General features: G+C 40.2%; 1 protein-coding gene across 2 annotated transcripts in view; it reads left to right on the forward strand.

The window, feature by feature from the left end:
- grin2bb (glutamate receptor, ionotropic, N-methyl D-aspartate 2B, genome duplicate b) overlaps positions 1-14,196 on the forward strand; it is a 42,670-nt gene that overhangs the window by 18,460 nt on the left and 10,014 nt on the right. For both annotated transcript variants that reach the window (XM_010770586.1, XM_010770587.1), the window contains exons 6-11: positions 279-450; positions 2,837-2,990; positions 4,267-4,392; positions 6,453-6,682; positions 7,618-7,778; positions 9,750-9,937. In XM_010770586.1, coding sequence (XP_010768888.1) covers positions 279-450; positions 2,837-2,990; positions 4,267-4,392; positions 6,453-6,682; positions 7,618-7,778; positions 9,750-9,937 — 1,031 coding nt within the window. The remainder of the gene's footprint in view (positions 1-278; positions 451-2,836; positions 2,991-4,266; positions 4,393-6,452; positions 6,683-7,617; positions 7,779-9,749; positions 9,938-14,196) is intronic.

The following is a 14,196-nucleotide window of genomic DNA, read 5'->3' on the forward strand; positions in this document are numbered from 1 at the left end:
GGATAAAGTGATGACATTTTGGACGGACATGGATAGGGAATAGTTGGCGGAGGAATACAATCATGGGCGGTATTAATAAGAAACTGGGGGGAGTTTTTTGTGGGAGGGAAAACCTGCACAATCCAGACACATGTCAGCTTGGTTTATTTCACTTTTATTTAATCTCATCCCTGCTTATTTCCTCTCTCTTTTACATCTGCTAGTTTGATTAACTTGAACCCAAATAAACTGTACTTCCTCTTCCCCTACCTTTACTCCCTCCCTTCCTCTTCCTCCAGCAATCAGACGGGGGATTCGGGGATTTACATCAAGCGCTGCTGCAAAGGTTTCTGTATCGACATCCTGAAGAAGATCGCCAAGGCGGTCAAGTTCACCTACGACCTCTACCTGGTCACCAACGGCAAACATGGCAAGAAGGTTAATGGGACATGGAATGGCATGGTTGGGGAGGTAAGGCCTTTATTTTACTCACAATCATACACATGTTATGCATGAATTTAATCGAAAGAGCACTTTACCTAAACTGTAATTATATTAAATCATTTTTAACTGACTTCCATCGAAAGTAGCATAGTCTTTTTGTAAATTTGCCTTGACTGCAGGTCTTTTTCAGCATTGGCAAACATTGAACTCACCATCGTGGGTGGTTTAAGTATTCCTACCACCATTTACTGTAAGTACACATTTTCTTGAAGCTTAATGCATTCAGTATGCCTCCCTGAAGACATTATGCAACACTATTTATAATAACACAGCGAAACAAGTCATTATAAAACTTAGTCTGCTTCAGATGGCAGGGGTCAAATTTAACATCTGCTATTTTTTTGTGTAAGAAATCGTTGCGATTTCAGAGTATAGCTGAGAATTTGGTTACCGAGCTTTGCTTTGTCTTAGCATGTGTTAATATTCCCTGATGGAGGTCCTTTTAAAAACTGTAACTCTGAAATGTAAAATGAATAACTCAATTCGGACCACTCGAATACTGGCTTCACAAATATGAACCAAAACAAAATGTGGCAATTGAAACTAAAATGCAGTGTTTGTTTTCTGTTCATAAACCCATCATAACACACCAACACTGAATCTAATGCTGGATGAAAAATGCAGCAGTTATAGATGAATCATTCTTAAATCATTACATTTTTTACATGTATTCATTCAACTTTATGTTTACTTTTTTAATGTTTGTAGTATGTTTGATGTTTTTTCCGTCTCTTTGCCTTACCTCTTAACATCGCTGCTCTTATAGCAGTTTGTGATTCACTATTATTTTTGTAAAAAAAATAGTGTGTAAATCAATGCACACATTACCAATTAGCAACTATGTCGTTTAATAATAATGCTAATTCTACTGCAACTGGGTTTTGGAGCCCCGAGGAATTTATTTTGATGATAGGTCTAATTATATACTGTCTGAATGTCTCCTCCTCAATGTCTCTGTCCGCCATCAGGCTGCACTTGTTCCTCATATGTTGGCCTGAGGGGGGGGGGAGAGCAATGAGGCTCCTAATCAGAGATGGAGAAAGAAAGAGACGTTGAGAAAGAGAAAGTGATTGGAAGAGAGAAGGAGAGAGAGGAAACAGCCTCAGGGAAAAACCCTGCTCTCCTGAACACATCAGCGCAATGCAGTCTTCACAAATCAATGTGATGTCCATTTGAATTGATAATGGCATAAAACAAGCAACTTTAATATTAAAGTTGTATCTTAGGGACGTATTCAAGTTAATATGTGCAGGGCAATATAATAACTGTATAAACTGCATATATTTTTGTTTTGATAGCAAATGTGCAGTGCCTGCATGCATTGGTGCATTAGTCCATGTCCTGAAATGCCCAAGCAAGCAGCTAACTATTTTGTTTGGGGGGGGGGGAAGTAAACGCAGGAAACCGAAAGCGAGAACATAAAGAAGGCCTTCATGAAGAAGTGTGACAAACATAGAAAGAAAAAACTGAGCGTAGAATGTCTGCTCACTCTGGCATACATACTGAATATATCCCTTATTAACACAGTCTTTTGTGCTCCCTGTAATAAATGGCTCGAGGCTCCAGCTACTTAGGGCTAAATATACCTTAAACACACCCAGATGGAAACTGGGGTTGGTTGGGAGTCAAAGACTGACCTAGTGTGGTAATGATCCCCTTCTCCTGCTGCTCCCATTGTACCAAAATAGCGTATTAAATACTTGGCAAAGTCGGTGGCTCTTACCACAGCCTATTAGGGTTGTTGTGGGTGAACATAAATGAAAAGGAGATGAGGTAATGGGGAGCATTCAGAGACAAAATTACAGCTGTGATATTTGATCAATTAAAGTGGTATATTCAGGGGAAGAATACTTACATCTTCACAAGTTTAAAACCTTCCTGAGATTATAAAGTCATACATTTGCGTAAAAGATAATCAGAACTGTGGCACAAAGGCACAAAGCTGTGTGTTTTATGCTTGGATGATAAAATTATACTTTGCAATTATATATAGCAATGAGGAAATTATTGTTATTTCAGCCCAGAATCAACACATCTTGATTTGAGCCTATCCAGAAGATAATAATGTACTGATCTGGAAAGTTGATTAACGCCATGTTTCATACTGTTGCACTGTTTTGCTACGATTTGTGACTTTAAACTAAGAAATGTGGTTTTTATCCTCTAAATAGAACCCCCTTCCGCCTGGCCCCTCTACTATATATGTATGGCTGCTATATGGATTGTTTATGGACTGCAGCACTGAATGACTTTCACATCTCCCTCTGTTTTAACCGCGATCCTAGGGAAATTGAGCACTGACCTTCTCCGTTTCCCCCCCGTCTGCCTCTGTGTGTCTGTGGCTGACCTTCAGGTGGTGTTGAAGAATGCTCACATGGCAGTGGGTTCGCTCACTATTAACGAGGAGAGGTCACAGGTCATCGACTTCTCTGTGCCTTTCATTGAGACGGGCATCAGTGTCATGGTCTCCCGTAGCAACGGCACCGTGTCCCCCTCCGCCTTTCTCGGTGAGGAAACACACCTGGTACTTTTGGCAGATGAACCACACAATTGAGAGAACAATTACACACACACACTCAGATTGAATAATAAATGCTTACTCACAGACCGATAACAAGCAGGTTGTTCACAAATAAGGACACTGTTTAATTGTGTTTTTCAGCAGCACAAAACAACAAGTTTGGTCATGTGGTGATATAATATGCGGTTGAAAAGTTTATATTTTTCTGTGAATATCACCAAAAACATGATCTGTACAAACTGTGCGTCAACAATATGTCGTGAAAGTGCTGTGGCCGAGATTTAAATGTCATTCTTAATCTTTAGAAAGTGTAGTTCATTAATGAATCCCGCCCCAGGGTCCATTTAGTGGTTATTATGGAACATCCAATCTGAAAACAGTACAGTATAGAGAGAGGTAATTGTTAATAAAGTAAAAGAGAACATTGTTGTTAGCTATTTTTTAAGAGTTATCTAAAAAATGTTCTCTTCTGTGTTAAATTAATTCAGAGAAAGTAATGTAACCTCAATGTCATGTTTCTCTTTTAGCTAGAAATCAGCACTAATCTGTTGCTTTTAGTCCTATTAAGAACAAAGGCCTCTAGTGGGCTGAAATGGGTATTACAACAACATAAATGTTTCCTACAAATAACCTTACAACACATTTTGTATCACAGGAAAAATTATTTTTCACATGTTTAAAAGACATACAGACAGAAGAGAAAACAATATTGATCCAATTTGGAAGTGTTTTTTAAAATTGCGTCTCAGGGCTTCCGTAATAAATAGTAGGAAAAGTGGGGTTTGATACAATTAACTTTAATTGTCGATAAACACTGCTGATGAAGATGATACAGTAGAAAGCTCCAGAGCAGCCACTAAATGGAGCTTGTAATGAGATGCTTTGCTAACTAGATTGCTACGGTATTTGTCCAAGACTGCCATGTTTGTGAACATTGCAAAGCAGAGTGCAAGTGGTGGAAAATGTGCCCATTTCAATGAGTACATGTGTCCATTCACACCAATCCTCTCAGTTGCTCTGTTGATAAGTGCTTCACACAAACGCAGACAAAATCCATCAATCTGCAACAATGAGCCATGCGGTACATAACGTCTGAATACAAATAATCATGTTGATACCAGGGGGGGATGTTGTAATATTCTTTAATTTGGTTTAATGAACTTCCTCTCTCTGTCTTCCCATAACCCTCCCCACCTCCCCTTTTCTACTTCCTCTGCACCCTTTCCTCCCCCCTGTCTCCCCCCTCCCTCTCTGTGTTTCAGAGCCCTTCAGTGCTGATGTCTGGGTGATGATGTTTGTGATGTTGCTGTTGGTGTCGGCCGTGGCTGTGTTTGTGTTTGAATACTTCAGCCCAGTGGGTTACAATCGCTGCCTGGCAGATGGGCGAGGTGAGAGGATCGCACACACACACACACACACACACACACACACACACACACACACACACACACACACACACACACACACACACACACACACACACACACACACACACACACACTCTGATGCAAACGCACACATATGCAAACACAATATCAAACCAGGTCAATGGATGCTCCAAAAAGATGGCATTGAAGTTCATTTACCGGGCGATCTCTTCATCCACACGGATACAATCTGCATTCAATCTGCTAACAAATGACTCTGCAGCAGTCACAGGTATTTATCTGAATGACACCTGGGTCATCAAGGTCATTTTCACACCTTTTCCTGAACAATGCTATGTGACGCATGTTGACGTGAATATAGAATAAATGCAAATCGTTTGGACATTTATTATAATTAAAGCATATAATTTATATTCCCTTTCCGTAGCCACAAGAATACAGTCACACTGTTATGGCAATAGATGATAGTAATATTATTCGCAGATGAACACACTTAATTTAAACTCAACAGAAACCGTTTGAAAACGTATCAACCTGACTTGGTTCGTCTTCCAATGCTTCATCCATAACCAGCTCTGTCTCAGAGTTTGACAGAGGGACTGAATAGGTAACAGATAACAAACAGAAGTAACCAATCACCATATAGGCGGCTGCGGCTCAGTGGATAGAGTGCTGGACTTTGAATCAGGGGATAGCAATCTTGAGTCCCACTGCAGTCAGCATGTCGTTATGTCCCTGGGCAAGACACTTCACCCCAAATTGCTCCTCTGGGGATTGTCCACAGTACTGAATGTAAGTCGCTTTGGATAAAAGCGTCTAACAAATGACATGTAATAATAATATCTGCTTTACATTGTATACCAATTGTCCCTTCAGTGCATGCTTGATGCCCAACATGACACACTGGAAAAGAGAAAAACATGTTCTTCTCCTGGGAAATGGGTCTATAACCTTTTCAAACTGAGCTACATTTGGTGGAAAAGAGTATAACTCTGCCTGTTTTGTTACCTTGAAAGCACCTTTTTGTGCAAAATGACTCTGAAAATCCCTTCTGAATGAGTGCAGCTGGGTCTGGGAGTACTTATCTCCATCTACAGTCACTTAAGCCCTTTCACTAATGAAAAGGCTCATTGACAAGAGCCAGTAGATGGATGATCTTAAGTGTTCTTACCCTCACCGTGAGAACAAAGACTGCTCTGTTCCAACCTCTTTTTTTCTAGTGCCATTCTCAAATACTACACAACGTCGTTAGACCGCCACACTCAGGGTTGTTAAACTGATGAGTACACTTAAGTAGATCTATTACCATACATAGACAAATATGTGTCAGGTTCAATGGTGTCTGACAGTATGGAGCGACGCTACCCTGTTGAATTCAGCTCCAGCAGGCCGTTCAAATCAATTTGCCCTTCAAAATCAATGGTTCAGATTCAATCTATTTTGTATACACCTAGCTCTGTTTGACTCAGGATTGCATTATCCTGAAACAGCCACTCAGGATAAAACCAGAGATGTGTTGTATCTGCTGCTCCCAGTCTTTTTATCAAGCAGCAGAGAGGGGGAGAGTAATGGTGTTTTGTTGGGAGTTATGTTAGTGTTTTCTGAATGACAGTGTATGCTGTGTGTGGTTTAATCGCTGGGTTATGTAAAGCCTGCTCCAGCTGTAGCATAATTGCAGCCTGCTGTTTGCTCATCATCCACGCCCCCCCCCCCTTCTCTCTTCCTCCCTGTGTCCGACGCCTCAGAGCTACAGTAGGTAGTGTTTCCTGTCATGCCGCCGCAGAGGTAGGTGGAATAGAGGTAGTATGTAACAGTGGGTTGTCACAGTAGTGTCTGGAGGAGCGGGCGTGGACCGTACAGCACATCCTCGCTGACAAAACTAAAGGATGGGAAGAAATCCTGTCTTTGTCGGCGCCATCCATCAAGTGCCTCCCACCACGGCGCTCATGAGTAAATGCAGATAAAGTGAAGCAGCACCTGGGATCTGTGAGACTGATTTCTTTCACTCTCTTCCCTCTGTCATCTTTCTTCGCACCCCTCCTCTTTTATTTCTGTCCCAGAGCCCGGCGGTCCCTCCTTCACCATCGGAAAGGCCATCTGGTTGCTATGGGGTCTGGTTTTCAACAACTCCGTCCCTGTGCAGAACCCCAAAGGTACCACCAGTAAGATCATGGTGTCAGTGTGGGCCTTCTTCGCTGTCATCTTCCTGGCCTCCTACACTGCCAACCTGGCAGCCTTCATGATCCAAGAGGAGTATGTGGACCAGGTGTCGGGCCTGTCAGATAAAAAGGTGGGAATTGAAGGAATGTGAGGGGCGGAGGAGCAGGTGTGTGAAGTGTGTAATGTGGGGTGATGTGAGCGTGGATGGCTTTTAGTTTTCTAAAGCATTCTAAGTAAGTAAATATATAATTGGGTTTACAATGTACGGCAGCCATTGAGGTGATTTCTCCTTTTTCTATTATGTATTTCAGTAAACCTTCATTTAAACAGAGTGTGAGTCATCATTTTATTGAAAAAACAAAAAGTATATTATAAATTGAGATGAATCGTCTAGTTCAGGGGTTCCCCATTATTATATGAGCGTCCTATAAGTAACACCACCCATGAAGTTTCAAATGTGATCATTTAAATGTATCTAACACTCTTAGTAATATATAAGGTATAACAATTTACAATTATTTTAATCCGCGGATGATTGCTTAACTCTTACTACATGAGGCACTCATTCTATCAGTGAAGCTACCTGTCGCCTTAATATATTCATCAATTTCGATGTATTTTCACGTAGAAATGTCAAAAAGTAGGCTACTTACAGTGAGGACCTGCTTCTCTTCTTTTATATCTTGCTTTTTTTTGTCTTATATTATGTTAAACTAAATGAATTTTGGACACTTTTTCCCTTTACAGCCCAAACGATTAGTCGATAAATTCAATGTATCAATCAGTAATGAAAGTAATCATCAGTTGCAGCTCTCAAAGAATCTTGTCTCTCTTGTATGACCTGAATGGTGGTGATTATTTTTTTTACTTGATCTGTTGTACTGTACATGTTTGTCTAAATGTGTCTAGAGTCTCCCAGGTGTGTGGGTCTACTTAGCACTGTGATGCTGCTCAACGGTGCATTAACGGCTGTTTGATGCGGCTCAGCGCCTTTTCCAACGCTAACGAGGTGTCCTCTCTCATTTTCTCTGTGTGGTTTCGTTTCCGGAAAACCCCCTGCCACAGTTCCAGAATCCAAACGAATTCTCACCGCCATTCCGGTTCGGCACGGTGCCCAACGGGAGCACAGAGCGCAACATCCGCAACAACTACCGGGACATGCACACTTACATGACCAGCTTCCACCAGAAGAACGTAGACGAAGCGCTGTACAGTCTGAAGAGCGGGTGAGGAGGAGAGAGATAGAGGGGGAGGACGGAGAGACAGATGGGGGTGGGGGGGGAGTTGAAAGGATCTCAGCAGGGAGAAGAAAGACAGCGTGATGGAGCTGTGAGGTCCTGTACTGATGCAACACAGAGGAAAGATGATGAAGGAATAAGAGAGGGAGACAGAGGGAGAGGGAGCATTCAGGGCGATGTGGGTGAGCAGCTAGTAGAGCTGTGCTCCAGCACCCAGAATAGCAGCGGAGCTTGTGGTTACTATGAAAGCTAGCTCATATTCTCCCTCTCTGCCGCGGAAACTCAGGCGGGTATCTAACTGTTTCTCTCTCCCTGTCGTTAAATGTTTTTCACAAACCAGCTGCTTAAAGATTAGGAATGCAAAGCAGGGATGCACCTCTGAATGACCACAGAGGCCTTCAGAGCTCAGAGGAACAGTTCCATTGAAGTGTGTCACTAAGCTGCAGACTGTCATATCAATTTACCTTTAAAATCAGACAGAGTTGATCTGAAAAGAAAAGATAAGTGTTCACTGCTGCAGGAGTGAGACCTTAAATCAAGAAAAGAGATAGCATTTTTGCAACAATTACCTCGTCCCTAAGCCACTCAGATTTTAGAAGTTTGTTTTTGTTTAAGCTTGAAAAAGGGTCTGTGGTTAACACAAGCTTAATAATATACACTTTATATATAAACACACAATATAATATTCACCTTTTTGTTTTATGGACTTCTATTTGTCAGTAAATACCCAACTTGTGCATTTTGAAAAAAAAAAGGTGGTTGCAAACTGGCAAAGTGGCTTACTGAGTAAATCACTTCTCCGGATTGTATTTATGCTTCAAAAATAAAATTAGTGGTGTGAAAACTTTCTTGCTGAATGAAAGATGTAATTATCATAAACATTTGTTTGTAACAGAGCATTTTTTCTGTTTTATTTGAGGGAATACTCCAGGAAACCCAGGAACAGAAGAGAATAGAATAAAAGTATCAGTCATTGTATCCAGAATCTCTCCCTGTTGACTTTGTGACATTGTTATTCAATATGCTGTATAGTTCCTCATAGTGTCTTTAGCATGCACACCGCCTCAATGCAATGTTTTGCCTATCAGCCCTTAATTATTCATGGTCTCATACATTTCTTATAATTTCCTTGTAAGTTTCCTTGAAATAAATATGCAATTTGTAATTAATTATTGCTGAAACAGAGAAAGTTAAATTGTTATACTTTCAATTAATTAATTCCAATTAAATGCTAAGCCAGCGTTTCCTTGAGTGTTTGACTCGGTGTACAGCAGGTCGTCTGAACGTGCAGAAATTCAATTCAAATTAATGGAGAGCACTCCAAAAATAATGAATGACAAATTAATTAATTGAATTTCAAGTGATGTAATAACCTTAATTTTTAAGCTCATTGGTTTTAAACGTATGCTATGATCCCTGGTGTTTTTTTTTATTATGTTCTATTGGCTTTTATTTTTTAAATATTTTTTAAATGTTATTGTTGTATTTTTGCCATTTAAAACCATACAACATGTTATTTATTCATTTCACTTTGTGTTACTCTCTGTAAGGCTCTTTGGGTTGCATGTTGGTAGGAAAGGGGCTCTATAAATAAATTATTTCAGCTGAGTTGAATATTTTTGGGGGGTAAACATTGAGAGGATCATGCATGGAAATGAATCCTATAACTCTTTTTAAACCAAACAAACTTAGCTGATACAACAGTCTGAATTAGATTCATAATAAGTACCATGAGACTTTCAAGAAAAATCTTCAGAAGTTTCAAAGTAAATAACAAACCCATAGAATGTTGGTGTGAACAGTTATGCATCGTGTTAATAGATGTTTAGTTTAATCAATGCTAATTTAATGTGAATAGTGATGAGGAAGTGAGGGATTTCAGACTCATTCACAAGTCCAAAATGGACACAGACTTTAAAAGTGTCTTCTAACAGCTATTCCTTTCATGGCGCTCTGTAGCAAACTGGATGCCTTCATCTACGACGCTGCGGTGCTGAACTACATGGCGGGCCGAGACGAAGGCTGTAAGCTGGTCACCATCGGCAGTGGCAAGGTGTTCGCCTCCACCGGCTACGGCATCGCCATCCAGAAACACTCCGGCTGGAAACGAGCCGTGGACCTGGCCATCCTCATGCTGTTTGGAGACGGTGAGGAACTTTAACAGCATCTTTTATTTGAAATAAGAGGCCTCATAAAGGTGATTATTTTAAAGCATGAGAATGAGAATGGCTTTTCTCTGTTTCTTTTAATAAAACAGATAATCAGATTAAGCAGAGGTTATAATGTTTGTTTTTGATTTTAGTGTAAAATTAGTATCATATTCATATGATTTTGTAAATAATGGATTAAATCTCCAATTAAATGCAATATCCTAGATGTTTAGGTCTGGTATCTCATGAGTGTTGTACATGGGTGTTTACATTAACACTCGGATTTTGTCCAAAAATTACAGCAAAGTTTGTATTTTTGGTAAACTTTTTGTTTCGTTTTTAAGAAAAAAAAATGTCAGTGCCTTCATTGGAGGGACAAAGCTGAAAAGAGGACACAGAGTAAGGAACGTTAATGGTCCCGGGTCCTCCCCAGCAGGGACTGAGCCGCCAGCCCAACATTGTGATCTATAGAGCAGCCCTAGTTGGTATTCTTAATGGTATTTTAGAGTTTACTGGTAAGTTTGCTGTTGTTGTGGTCAAAACCCAGGAACCACCTGCCGCTGCTGAAGTGAAAGCTGGAATGTGGCAGGTTGTTTATTTGGGAAATCAGGAAGTTCTGGCAGCACACTGCAAAGCCTGTTTCGGCAGGGACGGGAAATGTTGAACATAACTCCAGATAAGTAGAAGGAGCTCTGTGGACAATGTGACATATTTCTTCAGAGAAACTGAACTGGCAGGCTGAGGTTGTGGATTTAGTCATGCAACAGGAAGAACCTTAAATATATTTATTTTTTTCCAGCTCAGTAAACAGTAAAGCATCTCAACAAGCTTTTCCAAATTGACAAGATTTGGGTTATTTTAAAGCTTTCCGGTATGAACAGCAGGCTCATATTTAAAATCCCTTTTGTCCATAAATCCCAGTATCAGCTCATTAATAGTGACATAATTTAGACAAGAATATTACTGTTAAATGTACTTCCTGATGCTTCGTTAGCCACCTTAGAAGAATCAGACATAAAAGCAGAAAAGCTCAGCCAAAGATTTTGAAATGTGCGTAAATAATTTAAACCCTTTTACCACTTCCAAAGGCTAATGAATTATAAGAAATAGGCTATTTAGTGTTCAGCACGTGTTTTTGTAAAAAATTAATACAGTATAACTGTGACAGCAGCTGATCATTTTATCAGTATAGTGATGCATGTATGTTTGACTACACAAGCGCCATAACATGTGAATATTAAACACAAGTAGTGAGATTAAATCCACAGTTTGCAGAAAGCAACACACATGATGTGTGCCTTAGTGAGCAGGTGAATTACTTTTGGTTGTGTGTTTATTTTAGAGACCCAGCTGTTGTTGTGCGTTTTGGTTAGTGACCGAAAGAAGCCGGCAGGGTGTCTGGCCTCAGTCGGAGAGAAAGACTAGTGCAATGATCCACGAGGACCTCAGTATCAGGCTGCTGCTCTCACTATGAGAGGATGGAGCCAGTTGAGGTGGTTTGTGTCTGTTTGTCAGGATGCTCATTTGGCTCCTCTGTTTGAACAGGCTGTGGCCACAAATGACACCGAGGTCGAGGCTGATGCAGGACACACACATTTCTCATCAGTGTGCACTAATAATGTGACAAGGGACCCCCAGGCCTCCTCCTGTCGTACAGCAGTGCTGCTGCTGTGTGGGTTACATTTGTAACCATTAAACTGAACTTTAGAGATCAAAGGAGCCTGTTTAAAGACTTCTGAAACTGCTGTTCCACATAGAAAAAGTACAGTAGGATCTGAACATTGCAGGTCAATGTTTATCTGTGATAAAGGTTTCAATCTAAAAGCTGGTTATTAAAACATTTGAAATTGTTGTACAGGAAATTCTGTAAGAGAAAAAGGTCCACTTACTTAAAAAAATGATGCACCTCAAGTTGACCATTTGTTTATCAATTATTCAACCGGTGCTACCTTTAATTCTTGAAGGAAACTACATTTGTCTTGCACGCCTCCATGATTGTCTGAGATTCAAAAATTGTATTTTAAGTTTTGATGAATTGTCAGGCTGGCTTTCCATCTTTAAGTCTACCAACTGGTTGTCTGCTATTTGTCGATTCATACATTAGTTTTCACCATTTTTATATTTGTTGTTCACAGCAGTGGCGGCTGGTGGAAAAAATTTTTGGTGGGGCAATGGAAATGGTGACAAATCCATACTAGGGCAGTCCGGGGGGATCGTCCCCCGGAATAATTTTTGGAGAAATGACCCCTTAAATTATGACTTCTGGTGATGTTAGAGGGGGGGGGGAGGACATATTGAGGTTTAAAAATATGAAATAATCCATAATCTTCAGTGTGGTTAGCTATGAATCTTCCTGTGCAACCGTACAGTAGGCCCACACAAACTGCAGAACACTGGTGCTTTGGGAACACTCAAATGATTGAATTCCCATTTAAAATCCGGAGACCAAATACGAACATTGTGTGTGTGTGTGTGTGTGTGTGTGTGTGTGTGTGTGTGTGTGTGTTTGTGTGTGGGTGTGTGTTTGGAGTTGGGTGTGTGTGTCTGTACATGAGATGTGACTGTGCATGCTTGGCTGTATGTTCTACAAACATCAAGCATCATGTCTGCACTAATGTTCCCTAGTGGAAGTCCAGTCAGACATTACTTCAAGTTCTTACCTCATGCAGTTGGACTCAGCTGTCGCCACTTAGACGTTGGTCCAGGTTAAGAGTTCAGACTCATTGATGTTTGCTCATATCTGACGCGTCCTGTTAGAGTCCAGATATGAACATGATGAAAATCATATGTGCAGGAAGAAGATCTACTATCAGGAGAAAATGAGGGGCCCTTTATCTGAACAAAAACATGACCAGGAAGGAAGTGGAAGAAAAAGGTTGAAAATGGAGAAGTAGGAAGAAGGAATGGAACGTGTATCCTGCCTTTAAGTCATCGTCATAACATCTGCAGACTGAAGAAGGATCAATAGTGTAAGAGGTCAATGGGAACCAATTGTTTCCAACCCTGATCTGAAGATGATAGGGTCGCCCCCAAGAAGCATTAAGACTTTTGTGTTTGAAATGTCCATGGTTTTTTAACCACTTTATTTCTACTTATTAAGAAGACATAACATATCGAATAGGTGTAAGGGAAACTTCTGTGTAGCAATGCAGTGGGAGTCACACTGCATTGCTACACAGAAGTTTCCCTTACACCTATTCGATATGTTATGTCTTCTTAATAAGTAGAAATAAAGTGGTTAAAAAACCATGGANGTGTGTGTGTGTGTGTGTGTGTGTGTGTGTGTGTGTGTGTGTGTGTGTGTGTGTGTGTGTGTGTGTGTGTGTGTGTGTGTGTGTGTCAACCTGCTGTAAAATATATGTTCTGGCAGGTGGTGAGCAGTATGCAGCACATACTGTCTCTGGAGGTGGAGTGCTACTGTAGGTGTAATCTCCAAAGGCAATGATTTATATCAGGAACAATCATTTATTTAACATGAAGCTGAAACTCCTGAAACACAAAATAAAAAATAGCTGGTGATGCATACTCAAATCGTTTATCGCACTTCGCTGTTTCCCACAAAACTTTATCCCTTTCCGGCAGGTAGGAAGTACGAGAAATACTGTATTACAATAGGGTATTTGATGCCTTTGAGTTATCTTACTTGTCAGATAACAAGATATATGCGAGAGAAAAAGATTCACCATCTTCTCTCACTCTCTAGCACCAGGGTCCTTTTGGACATAGGACAAGTAGAGGAGCAGAGACATCGTTTTCTAACCAAATCCCTTCAGTTATTCTTCTTCTATTCTGATAAATTGACTAATTTATTGCAAATCTAAGAAAATATGAAAAATGGCCCCTAAGCCTGAGTTTTTTTTGTGAACATTTTTTCTTTTAAACATATCTTTTGCTACATTGGTACTTTGGTAAATCTACAGTATATTAAAAAACATAATTAAAAGAATCAATATTATAAAAGTTTGACAGACAATTGTCCTTTCAAGGTCACTTTTTTGTTTTTTTCTAAAGCTTTCAAACACATCATGCTGCGTTCACAAACAGATGGAGGTGCTTAGTTGTCATGGAAACAATTATTATCTCGACACATAGAAGGTATCCATATATGGAGTAAATACAGTTTTTTGAAATCCTGAGGAAAGTAGGAATATTTTATTACAGCCTTAAAAAAATAAATATGTTTGTTGATCCACAAACACCTCCTGTAACTCCGACAAGTTCTACCTAAAAGTCTTGAGGAAAACATTACTGCCAGC

Source organism: Notothenia coriiceps, unplaced genomic scaffold, assembly GCF_000735185.1.
Source record: "Notothenia coriiceps isolate Sejong01 unplaced genomic scaffold, NC01 NC01_scaffold00008977, whole genome shotgun sequence".
NCBI classification, from domain to species: Eukaryota; Metazoa; Chordata; class Actinopteri; order Perciformes; family Nototheniidae; genus Notothenia; species Notothenia coriiceps.